The 11,927-nt window shown below is 46.4% G+C and overlaps 1 protein-coding gene across 1 annotated transcript in view; it reads left to right on the top strand.

Moving 5' to 3' along the window:
• Window positions 1–2,881: 2,881 nt before the first annotated feature.
• The window catches only part of PHIP (PHIP subunit of CUL4-Ring ligase complex), a 95,981-nt gene continuing 86,935 nt past the window's right edge, over window positions 2,882–11,927 (top strand). The window contains exons 1-4 of the mRNA XM_074150227.1: window positions 2,882–3,191; window positions 3,381–3,439; window positions 3,657–3,686; window positions 3,904–3,963. Coding sequence (XP_074006328.1) covers window positions 3,146–3,191; window positions 3,381–3,439; window positions 3,657–3,686; window positions 3,904–3,963 — 195 coding nt within the window. The 5' untranslated portion in view covers window positions 2,882–3,145. The remainder of the gene's footprint in view (window positions 3,192–3,380; window positions 3,440–3,656; window positions 3,687–3,903; window positions 3,964–11,927) is intronic.

The raw sequence follows: 11,927 nt of genomic DNA, 5'->3' as shown, positions 1-11,927 counted from the left end.
CAGAGCACCAGGAAGATTCTGTGGGTCGTATTTTAAACTTCATCAGGAAAAGTTACGAGTCGCCACAAGAACAGGGAAGTTCAGTATAATCAGGATAGTTTTCCTCTACTTTCAGACTCTTTAACTGTTAAAATTTCTCTATTCCTTGGTTTATAGTTTTAATGATGTCACATGTAAGCATACTTTCTTTTATGTAAACATCAAGGGAAATTAAAATGTTAATCACATTATTCACGTAGCCCTTTGTTGTGAGAAACACCTATGAGAGATATTACAATACATATTTTACATCGCTAAGAAAAGACTCGAGTCACTTTATTTTTTAAATCTTTATTAGATGGTAAATATGATTCCATTGGCATTTCAATTATTTGAAGCGTGGATTTAAAATAAAGCTGAAACACAGAGTGGTTATTGTTATAAAAACTGGGAAGAGAGAGACACGTGTGCATTTTTAAATATATAAAGTGTAGCTACAGATAAAGTGATCAAATTTAGTATGCACAATTTTACTACTTAAAAAAATAAAATCTTTACTACAAAATACATTTATCCTGATGATTACAGACCACATGCTAGACTGTGATTTTAATGATTTTTAGGTTATTTGATAATTATACATCAAAATGGATAGCAACTAGGCATCTGCTACATAAACCTATTTTTTATCACTTGTTATAACATGACTTTATGGAAATAGGTGACATTTTAGCCTCCTTTCTATAACCTTTCACGGTTACGTTTGTGCAATGAAGCAGAAGGGCCGCTGCAGCAAGCTTTCTCGCCGTGCCAAGCACAAAGCTCAAGCTCCTATGCCGAGCTCGCGGGCCTTGGAAAAATAACATAAAAATGCTCAACTCAGCTTCCCCTCAGCTGCACAGAAATACCCTTTAAATTCAATTTTGTTAAAAGTTACGTAGCTGAGAGCTTCAGGGTCTTTAAACACAAAATATTCTTTGTCTAGTTTCTATATGATTTCAAACACACTTTTTGGCTCTGCTTCGCAAGTTACTTTAGTTAATAATCGGGGCAAAAGAAATATTTAAAAAAATTGACCCCTGTTTACATCGATCCCTGCTAATTTCATTCTTATTGTCCACAAACAATGTTTGTTCTCGCAAGGCCCTGACTCAACCTGAAAAAAAGCATAGATGCACTGTAAACCATAAAGACAAGTAATTATGCTTCTTTAAACCCCCTCCTTAACGGGTGCAGATTTTTTTTTTTTTTTAAGATATTTATCAGTGGACGTTTGTTTTGTTTTTATTTTCTTCCCCTTTTTGACCGTAAGCAGCAAATAAAATCCGGACGTTTAGTCGGTGCCGTCCGGCTAGCGAAAGCACGAAATAAATAGATGATTTAATCGCTAATCAGGCTCCATACAACATCGCAGCCTTTCAGGAACCTTCGGTAGGTTATTGATCCGCTAGCGAATTACCTCCAGTTCAGCCATAGGTTGCCGGCGTCGCCATCCCTTCCTTCGCTTGTCCCCGCGGTGACAACACTCCTCCTCTTCCCCATCGCTCCTCGGAGGCCAGAGGATTCGCCAAGCCCCCGCGTGTCCCACTGGCTTGGCAGCAAGAACAATGAATAAAAGCATTATTTAGCTGTTTGGATTGGTGGGGTTTTTTTTTTTAGAGGGAAATTCTCTAAACCCAGCTTGCTCCTTCACCCTCCCTCCCTCCCCCGCGGCGGCCACAAGCCGGGGCACCCCGACCCGGGCAGGGCAGCAAGGAAACAACGCAAAAAAGTGCGTTTCTGCCGTTCGTGGGGGTTCCACCCCGCTCTTTCCCCACCCTCAAAACCCAAGGCACGAACCCCGGCCACGGGCACAATGTTGCAAGAATTAAGAAACAACGACGCCTGACAGCGGCACTTACGCGCAGATGCTAAAGCCGCGGTTCCCCGAGACCTCTAAGGGGCTCTGAGGGGAGCCCAGGGCCGCCAGCAGCTCTGAGGGGAGCGGGGGGCCGCCACCGCCGGCTCTGAGGGGAGCCCGGGGCCGCCAGCAGCTCTGAGGGGAGCCCGGGGCCGCCAGAGCCGGCTCTGAGGGGAGCCCGGGGCCGCCAGCGCCGGCTCTGAGGGGAGCCCGGGGCCGCCAGAGCCGGCTCTGAGGGGAGCCCGGGGCCGCCAGAGCCGGCTCTGAGGGGAGCCCGGGGCCGCCAGCGCCGGCTCTGAGGGGGCCGCGCCCGGGAGGGGCCTGGCTACAGGGGTGAATAGGAAAGCGGGGCGGGATGGCGGAGAAAGGGGGAGAAGAAGGAGGGCCGAGCTTTCCTCAGCCCGCCTCCCCAGCGGGGCCGCGGTCCCCGGGGGGCATTTTGGCTCCGCTCGCTTCCCATTTCTGCGACACTGAAACTCGGTAACTTCCAGCCGCCGCCGCCGCCGTGAAGAGCCGCTGCACCCCCCCTCCCCTCCCGCCCCTCTCCGCGGCCCCTCCTCCCCGTGCGTCGTATCCCTCCGCGCTCCGGCCGCCCGCTCGCAGCTCGCAGAGAAAGCGCCTTTCAGCCGCCAGCCCGCCGCCTTCCTTCCCGCCCGCCCCGCCTCTGCCGCTCCGACATCTTCTGCCGCGGCCCGCCCGCCCGATAATAAACACGTAGCGCTCGCCCCTTCTTCCCCCATCAACCGGGCACCGCCGGGGGAGGCCGCTGCTGCTGCGGCGGGGCGGGAGCGGGAGAAGGCGGCTTCCCCCCCGCCCTTCCCCGCCGGGCCGCCCCCGCCGCCGGGCACTGAGGGGCGCGGGGGGGGCGGGGGTGGGTGAGGAGAGGGGCGGCGCGGCGCGAGGGGCCGGGAGGGCTTGAGGCGGGGGGCGCGGAGGAGGAGGAGGGAACTCTTTCTCCGGGCGGAGGGATCGCGCTCGCTCGCGCTGGCTGGCGGCAGCGGCGGCGTTGGCGGCGGCGTTGGTGTGAGTTGTTGTTTCCTCCTCCTCCTCCTCCTCCTCCTCCTCCTGCCCGTGGGTTGAATGGTGGAGCCGAGACTCTTCCCGGTGAACGAACAGTGACAGCTACCGGGCGGGCGGAGGCGTTTCGCCGGGCCCCCGACGCTGCCGCGGGAGCGCGGCCCCAGCCCCCCTCCCTCCCCTTTCCCCCCCTCCCTCCCCCTTCTTCCCCCCCCCCCCCCTCCCTCCCTCCCCGGTTTTCGCCTCGCCATGTCCGGGGACGGCGGCAGCAGGCACACGGCGGAGCTGCGAGCGGGTGAGTGCCGGGGGAGCCGCCGTGAGGGGCCGGCGGGAAGCGAGCGGGGGAGGCGGGAGTTGGGGCGGGGGGGGGGGGGGGGGGGGCAGTGTGTGGGGTTAGAGAAAGAAAAAGCCCGCGGGGAAGGGGAGAGCTGCGGGCCCTCACACACACCCCCCCCCCCCCCCCGCTCCTCTCCTCTCCCCCCAGAGCTCTACTTCCTCATCGCTCGCTTTTTGGAGGACGGACCCTGCCAGCAAGCGGCTCAGGTAGGGGATGGATGGATGGAGGGAGGGAGGGAGGGATGGCGCCGCCGGGCCTGGCGGGGAGGGGGCGGCCGGGCAGGGCGGCGCGATCGCAGCCTCATCCCCTTTCTCCCCGTGTTTCCCCCCCCCCCTTTTTTTTTTTTTAAAAAAAAAAAAACAAAAACAAAACAAAACGATCCCCTTTTGGTCTCTTCCCCCCCCCCTTTTGTTGTCGCTGCAGGTCCTGATCCGAGAAGTGGCGGAGAAAGAGGTAAGCGGCGGCGCCGCCGCTCGCCCCGCCTGCGGCCTCCCCCCCCCCCCCATTCCCCTCTCCCCCTTCCCCCGCCCCATCCCGGCCGCCGCCGGGGGGGGGGGGGGGGGTGTCTCCGGGGGAGGGGGGGCGTGTGTGTGTGTGTGTGTCGGGGGGGGGGGGCGGCATCGCTCACCGGGTGCCCCCCTCTCCTCCCTCCCTCCCTCCCTTCCCTTAGCTGCTGCCCAAGCGGACGGACTGGACGGGCAAGGAGCATCCCCGGAGCTACGAGAACCTGGTAAGGGGTTTAGCCCGTGCGGCGGGCAAAGTTTATTTCATTCTTTATTTATTTTTATATATATATATATTTTTTATTATTATTATTATTATTTATTTTTTTTTTTAATCCCCTCACTCTCTCGGAGCAACCCAATAAAAAAAATCGAATTTCCCGCAAAAAAAAAAAAAATAAAAAAAAAATTCCAATTTAAAAAAGAAACCACCACAAAAACTTTGGAGATTTTAAAAAAAAAACAAAACAAAACAAAAAAAAACGATAAAAAAAAAAAACCAAAACAAAAAATCCCTCACAAAACAGCCGAGGTCTCCGCATCCTCCCTCCCGGCCCCGAGCGGAGACGCGGGGCTGCGGGGTCCCGCCGGTAAAGATAACGAGGAGCTCCAACCCCCTCCTCTTCCCCCCCCCCCCCCCTCCCCGCCCCGCGAAGGGGAGCGGAGCCCGGGGCTGGAAACAAGCGGTACGTCATGGCCGTGGCGCGGGCGGGCGGGCGGCAGCGCGCGGGGCGGGGCCAGCGCGGGCCGCGAGCGGGCAGGCAGCGGGCGGGGGCGCTCTCCGCCGCGGCGCCCGCACACAATGGCTCCCCCATCCCCCCGCTCCGCCGCCATCCTTTCCCCCTTCGGACCAGGGCACGGTGGGCGAGGATCGAGGGGGGAGGTTGGGTGCCCGGTTGTGCTGAGGCGGTTTTGCTTTATTTTGGGGATTTTGGGGTGGTTGTTGTGGTTTTTTTGTTTTTTTTTTTTTTTTTTCTTCTTCCCTCGCCGCGCGGTGAAGTTGCGTTGGGATCGACGTCGTAGGGGAGGATCTGGTTGGTTGGAGGGGTCTTTCCTGGTTCTGGGCTCCCCAGTTCCAGAAGGACAGGGAACTGCTGGAGAGGGTACAGCAGAGGGCTACAAAGATGGTGAGGGGCCTGGAGCATCTCTCTGACGAGGAAAGGCTGAGGGACTTGGGTCTGTTTAGCCTGGAGAAGAGCAGACTGAGGGGGGATCTGATCAAGGCCTCTAAATACTTAAAGGGTGGGTGTCAGGAGGATGGGGCCAGTCTTTTTTCAGTGGTGCCCAGGGACAGGACAGGAGGGAACAGGCACAAACTTGAACATTGGACGTTCCATCTAAACATGAGGAGGAACATCTTGACTTTGATGGTGGCAGAGCCCTGGAAGAGGCTGCCCAGAGAGGTGGTGGAGTCTCCTTCTGTGGAGACATTCCAAACCTGCCTGGACACGTTCCTGTGGGACCTGCTCTGGGTGACCCTGCTCTGGGAGGGGGTTGGAGTAGATGATCTCCAGAGGGTCCCTTCCAGTCCCGTATCACTGTGACTGTGTGCCCACCTGATGCTGGCAAGGTGTGTTATATGGCTTGGTGGTTTTTAATATACAGCGGATCTGGTATGTAGGAATAACTGGAGTTGCCAGGCTCACATCACAAATTTGCGTGTTTTTTATTCCCCCCCTTTTTTTTTTTTAATCTCTCAATGTCTGCTTGTCATCATCAGCGATAAAAAAGAAGTATTTCTTGCAGTGATGTGGTTCTTGCTAGCACAGAGGGTCCTGGATATATTCCACCCCCCCCCCCCCCAATACGTTGTGAACTGCCGTAGCTGGGAAAACAACAATTAAGATGTCTGAATCGCGTCTGTTAGCGACTTGTTTCCAGTATTGTTTTCCTTGCAGGTGCGCTGTTGTATAATTTTCGCCTCTGAATTTCCGAACGGGATTTCAGAGGAAGGCTGAGCAACGCTCGCGGCAGTTCATCAAAGTGAGGTTTCCCTTCAGGCTTTCTGGTTGGTTGCGGTAGTTCTGAACTCCGGCGCTTCTGAGGTTTAGGCAATGGGGGGGAACATTTGAGCTCACCCAGAAGGAGAGGGAGCAGTTCCCATCTGTAACGCGCCCCGTGACGAGTGTTGCGTATGCGTTATTTTAGTTGTGTAACGAATGTTACAGTATGAATCGCAGGTATTTAGTGTAGTTGGAACAGGCCTGCTTACTGCATTGGATTTCTCTGGAGCAAGAGGTGGGTTGGCCCAGGCGTTTTAATGTGTGTGGTGTGGAAGAGTTGATAGCCATTCCCTTGTTGGAAAAAAACATACACCAGTACGTTTCAATTTTCCTGAAATCAAAGGTCTTAAAGAAATTCAAGTGGGAATTTCAAAGCGCTTGATGCTTTTCCCTGATGTGTTATTACTCTTCTATTCTTTATTATTCTGTCAATCCTGTTAATAGAATAATATTTAATAATATTGTAATATTCTATTAGTTGTTCTGTAATTTACATATTTATTCGTGAGCCCGTAAGGCTGTACTGTTCATTTCAAACAATGGCCAGAAGTTGCTTGGCAAAACTTACCATGAGCCTCTCTTTTATCCTATAAATTATAAAGAATTGGAGGTGCGGTCTTAGTGTAGAATGGATTTGGGGTTCTGCATAGTCAGAATATAAAAGGATGTAAAGAAAAGTGAGGAAAAACGCATTTTAAAAGTAGAAGTAAGAAGACGATGAGAAATGAGTTCATTCAGACCCTTCTTTCCAAGAAACATCTTTTGTTCGTTGGAATGCAGGTAAACATTAATTGAGTCAGAATAGGTATGTGACGACATAAGATGTACTTCCTCAGGATTTGGGCTTGATTCTGGATATGTTTATTTGGAGATGTGATGCTGACTAGCTCCTTCCTCTTCTCCTAGTCTGCTCTTCCTGGCAAAGTTTTCTTAGACTTCCCAATAAATGTTTATATGCCCTTTTTCCCCTTGTCCCTACCTAGATGTTGGGAGAGGGAGGGGGGAAAAGAAATGGGTTACTTTGTTCTTGGTGCTTCTCTCCATCCTCTCTGCTCTTGCTTCAGTTGTCGAAGGTGTGTGAACTTTGTATTACTTGACATTTTAGGCTCGGGAGAGCTGGCACGGGAGCGTATCTGCAGGGTGACAGGTACATTTCATACAAAAGAAGGTGTTTTTCACAGGGTCTCGTTCCATTAAACAAAAGCAAAAGCATCAAACAAAGCATCTTTAGCTCTTAAGGTAGAGGCTGATGATGAGCCAGCCTTCTGTTTCTTCATTTATTTTCATTTTTTAAAAAAAAAATCCAGCTTTAAGACGCTTACTTCTTTCTGAAGAAGGCGTGTTTTGTCATGTTTTGGTATCACTTCTCAGACTCTAATGCCTTGAGCTTTCACTATACGTCACAGAAGGGGCTGAAGGGAGGAAAGCTTAAGAAATAAAAATAGCAGTAAATGTAGTTAGATGTCTGGCTTTTCCTCTAGGAGGGAATAAAGGCTCCGTGTAACAGGGGATGGAATTTAATCCCAGGCTTCTGTTTTGTTGATTGCAAAATCATGCCTTTCATTATACATCAATTTAGGTGAATATCTTTTCAAGAGATGATGTTGTTCCTGGGATTTTTTTTTTTGTCCTCATTTTGAAAACATTTATTTAGAAATTCTTATTAGAGTTAACTTTCTGTTATTAGACTGAAATTCATGGCCTTAGATGTTTTATTTCTGTAACTTAATTTGTGCAAATAATGTTAAATCCGATGCAATTTTCATCTTGTAAATGACTTTCATTTTTCTGTTTGGTCAGTAAATGTTTCATTTTCTTTTAAGCTAACGCCATGCTGTGCGGGCTTGTAATGCTACAGGAAAATACATGAGTTCAGAAATACCATTAATATCACGGTTTATATTCTTAAGAGATTTTGCTTGAATTTAAATATTTCTATATTATGTTCGTGATATTAACCACTTGAGTCTTGCTTTGAGAGCGTAGTCTCTTATTTCAGAGTGCAGATCTTGGTTTTATATCGTCAGTATTGAGATTTCTATTTATTTTTGGGTTTGTTTGGTTTTTTAAGGTCTTCTAGGGTACGGACATCATGGTGTATATGATGTGAACCATTGTGTTAACTTGCTTCTTATCTGAGGTATTCATGTCACTTGTTTTCTCTGTTGAATTAGGATTTTGTTCGTGTTGGTGGTGGTTGAGGAAGGAGAAAGCAGGGAATTCACATCAAATTGGAAGGTGGTGCGATGGGTTTAGTGGGCAGTACGCCTTGTTCTCAGGAACTGTTTATTACCGTTTTGCTAACATTTGTCCCTTCCCCTGCCCACAATTATTTAGTGTGATTTGGAGTGAAAATGATGAAACTCTTATTTTCAGGCCATCTCACTGTTCTTTCTTTTCGGTTATGCAAAAGTGCGTGAAGTTACAAAGAGTCTCCGTGGGACTGGGACACTAAGTACATTGACACTGTATTTCATTGTTCCTATAATACCTAACATAGTAAACTCTTTCAGGCAGCGCTGTGGTTACTGTTTAAGAATTCTGTTTCTTAATAAGTAACCAGATAATAAGTGGTTTGTTCCTTCAGGAAATCTTGGGCTGGGAAGGCATGCAAAGAACCAGGGAGCAAAAATAAAACTTGCGTTGAATCAGAGAGCTGTGTCATCATCTAGTTTTCATTATTAACAGTGTTTTGGGGGAAAATCTATACAGTGTTTTGGAAAGTGATCTGAGAGACGTGGCACTGGAGGTAAGAAAACCTGTGAAATGATTGAGCCTTTAGTGATGGTTTTGGTCTCGTTATCAGTGCTTCTTGTTGGACATCCATCAACTTAAATTACTCCCTTTTAGAAATAAAAGGCAATCACTTCTGTTCTACGGATTATTCCCACAGCTGGGAATTTAGGTGATGTTAGAGCCTCTCTTTTAAAACTGTTACGTTTTGAGGAGGAACAACTCTAGTTCGTTGTGCAAAGTGCCACACGTTTGTTTGTTCCACAGATAATCAGGAGAATTGGCTAAATCAACTGTTTTGTAAGTCTCTTTTAATCTGGGGCTAAGTAACACTGATGAGAGACGGGCTAAAGAGGAACATCAAGTTTCTAAGGTGTACCTTTTTATTAAAAAAAAAAACCAAAGAAGCCCCAAACAAACCCAACAGCAAAAACAAAAGCCCCCCAAAAAATGCTACAAATGGGTTCAAGATGGGCAAATAGGGACAGTAATAGGTGTAGTTGAATGTCTTAGTCCATAAAGCTGAAAATGCTACTGCTCTTCATCCCTTCTCACGTGGTAAGCAGCGAGCTTGCAGCAGTCTGCACTAAGGTTTGAGTTTGTCTGCTCTGGCCTCCCACCTATAAAAGCATTAAATAGTTAAAAACCTAGTATGGTTTTGGGATGGCTGGTTTCACAGGGGTCTATTTCATTAGAGAAAAAGTGATCTCACATTGAAATCACTGCATTTCTATAGGAAATAGTGGCTAAGTGTCCATATACTTTTAGCTCAAGCATAATTAGAAAGTATATGAGAAATAAACATGCTTTGGGGAAAATAGTTAATTCTCAAATTCTTCCTTCCTTGTCATCCGTCTGCCTCCCTCCTCTCCCCCCCCCCCCCCCCCAAAAGAAAAAGAGAATTAGAATGCTTCAGAGAAAAGTAATTGCACTTCATTGCGATTTCTAATTTTAAAGTGATAAGGCAGTGGCTGGTGGTACAGGGTACTCAATTAGATTGATGGTCTGATATAGTACAACAATTACTGTAATTCAATTTGGAGCTTGTTTTGGGTAATATGTTACATAGCAGAAGAGTTAAAGCTGGGATAGCTGCTGGTATTAGTAAGATTGAGCTCTCGCATCTTGAAATACAGGTAGCTGACTGGCTTAGGTTTTGTTGTTAAATGTCCTTGTGTGATAATGTGTTTTTCTGAAAGACATTTACAGTCAAATGCGTAGTTAAGCGTGTTAACTGTTAGCACGGGGGGGTGGAAAAAAGCCCCAACAGCAATATTTTGGAGAACGTTTCGGTGTGCATAGAGCTTAGAGCAGAACCCGGAACAGCGTCGTATTTTACTTGGTGTCTAAAACACTGACAGCGAATAACTGCATTATGTATTACAAATTTAACTAGAGAGTCTGGGTCAAATCGTGATTCTGTTGCTGCATTCATTGTGATTCTCAGGCTGAATTATTCTGCAGAGTCATGCAGAATGAAAATACGAGCACTTAGGCCTATTTCAAAGATAATATAAGATTTGAACATTGGTTCCAATAGCTGTGTAGCTGCATTTTGTGTATTCCCATGCTATTTCTTTGAAATAAGTTAAAGTCGGGGGTAGCAGGTAAAGGGTGAAGTTGAGGGTAATTCTGCAGCTTATTTTCTAGGAAATGTTATTTGTGCTTAAGAACTGAAAATTTTGTAGTAGCTAGCGGAGTTCTGAATTTTATTCCAGTAATGTTTAAGAAATGTTATTAACTTGTCTTATGTGAAAAGTGTGTTTAAACAAAAAGAGAGTTCATTATTACACTTAAAAAAGTGTATCTTCTGTGCGTTTTTGTTGGAAGAAAAGAGCAGAATTAGATGTTGCAGAAAGGCTTAACAGGAGGAGGAAGGAAACCAGCTAGAATTTCAGCTAGGTGGGACTGGCAGAGAAAAAAAGATCTGTGCTGCTTATATACTGTTTGACATCCCAGTTTTGGCATAAAATTTCAGAGTTCCTGTTTATAGAGGCCAATTTTCACTTCTTGTTTCGGGCTGTATGAATTTTAAATACTTGTACATCTGTTGTTTTTTTTTTTACTTTCACTTTTACTTTCACCTCATGGAATCAGAGATTGATATCAAGACAAATCTCTGTCGTTCTATTGAGTTGTCGTGAGCTTTTCTGTTTCTGACGAAGCTTGTAAAGTGTCCTTTTAGAAAATAATCTTATTTATTTTTTGTCACTTAAATCTGACTTAAAAGTACTCTTGGCAGGTTTGTTGGGGTGTTTTTATTATTTGTTTCAAGAGGAGGACACAGGGTGGTAGATCTTCTAGGTGTTATGTTCTGTTCTAGCTTCTTTTTCCAGTTTATCAGTGCAAGAATTATCTCCTGATCAGCTGCGCCTTAGAACAATCCGAGTAATTTTAGCTTTCAAGACACTCTTTGTTTAACGTATTAAATAAACTTCCTTACCTTGTCTTTCTTGAGTTATTGCTACCATGTTGTGGTTCTGGTTTTAATAGATTATTTAAGTTCCACCATTTCCTTATTTATAGGAGAAAAAAAGTAAATAAATCCGCATAAAACCTGTAATGAAATAAGCAGTTTTTTTCTTTAGCAGATTTTACAGTGAAATGAAGCTTGCTTTTTTTTTTTTAATTTTTAAAAGTTTCTTGTGTGCGCTTTAGTCTTGTGTAGGAAATGAAGAGCTGAGTGTTGACTGTGTATGGTTCACAAAATAGTTTTAGAAACTTTCCGGAACTGACAAGTATTTTTATTTTGAATCGGTTTGTTAATGAGCCGGTAGCGAATGCTGTTCAGCAGCGAACAATGATTATTCAGACAAATGGTGTGCAGGAGCATCACAAAACTACTGCGTAAGGCGACATAATTAGCTGTCTTCACACAAATGGACTTAAATGAGGAAAGACTATAGTGTGGGTGTAAGGTATGTATTAAGAGAAGATCTTTAATAGGTACGATCAAGAATAATACAAACAGACCCCCCCCCCCCTTTTCAAAACATTTCCTTTAAAAACTGCGCGAGGAATCGAGCCTACCTAGTGTCTGCTAAAATAAAACAAGTGAACACATGGCTTATGATAAATCATGAGGAGTATGACTCAAGATGTCAGCGAGCTGCAGTTTCGGAATGTGCCAAAGCCCATTTGCTTCATTTACTTTAGATTTTTGTGCATTTGTGCACAAAATGGGTAAAACTGAAGGGTCTTGAGCAGGATAAAACGACAACTGCATTGCATATTGGTATAAACATCAAATAAAACCCTGTATGTAGCTTTGTCACTGCTTAGGGCTATTCTGATATTTTAGGGCTCTCGAGCATGTGTTTTGACTGTGAGTCCTCCTGTAGGTAGGAAAAAGCAAGTTTTATTTGCATGTTGCCGATAAAAAAAATGAATCAGAATAGCACGTTCTGAATTCGGTTGATTTTTTTTTTTGCCACTATTGTAACAGACTGCCTGAT

This window comes from Numenius arquata, chromosome 7 (assembly GCF_964106895.1).
Source record: "Numenius arquata chromosome 7, bNumArq3.hap1.1, whole genome shotgun sequence".
Classification (NCBI taxonomy): Eukaryota; Metazoa; Chordata; class Aves; order Charadriiformes; family Scolopacidae; genus Numenius; species Numenius arquata.
This window is presented reverse-complemented; position numbering and strand designations above follow the sequence as displayed.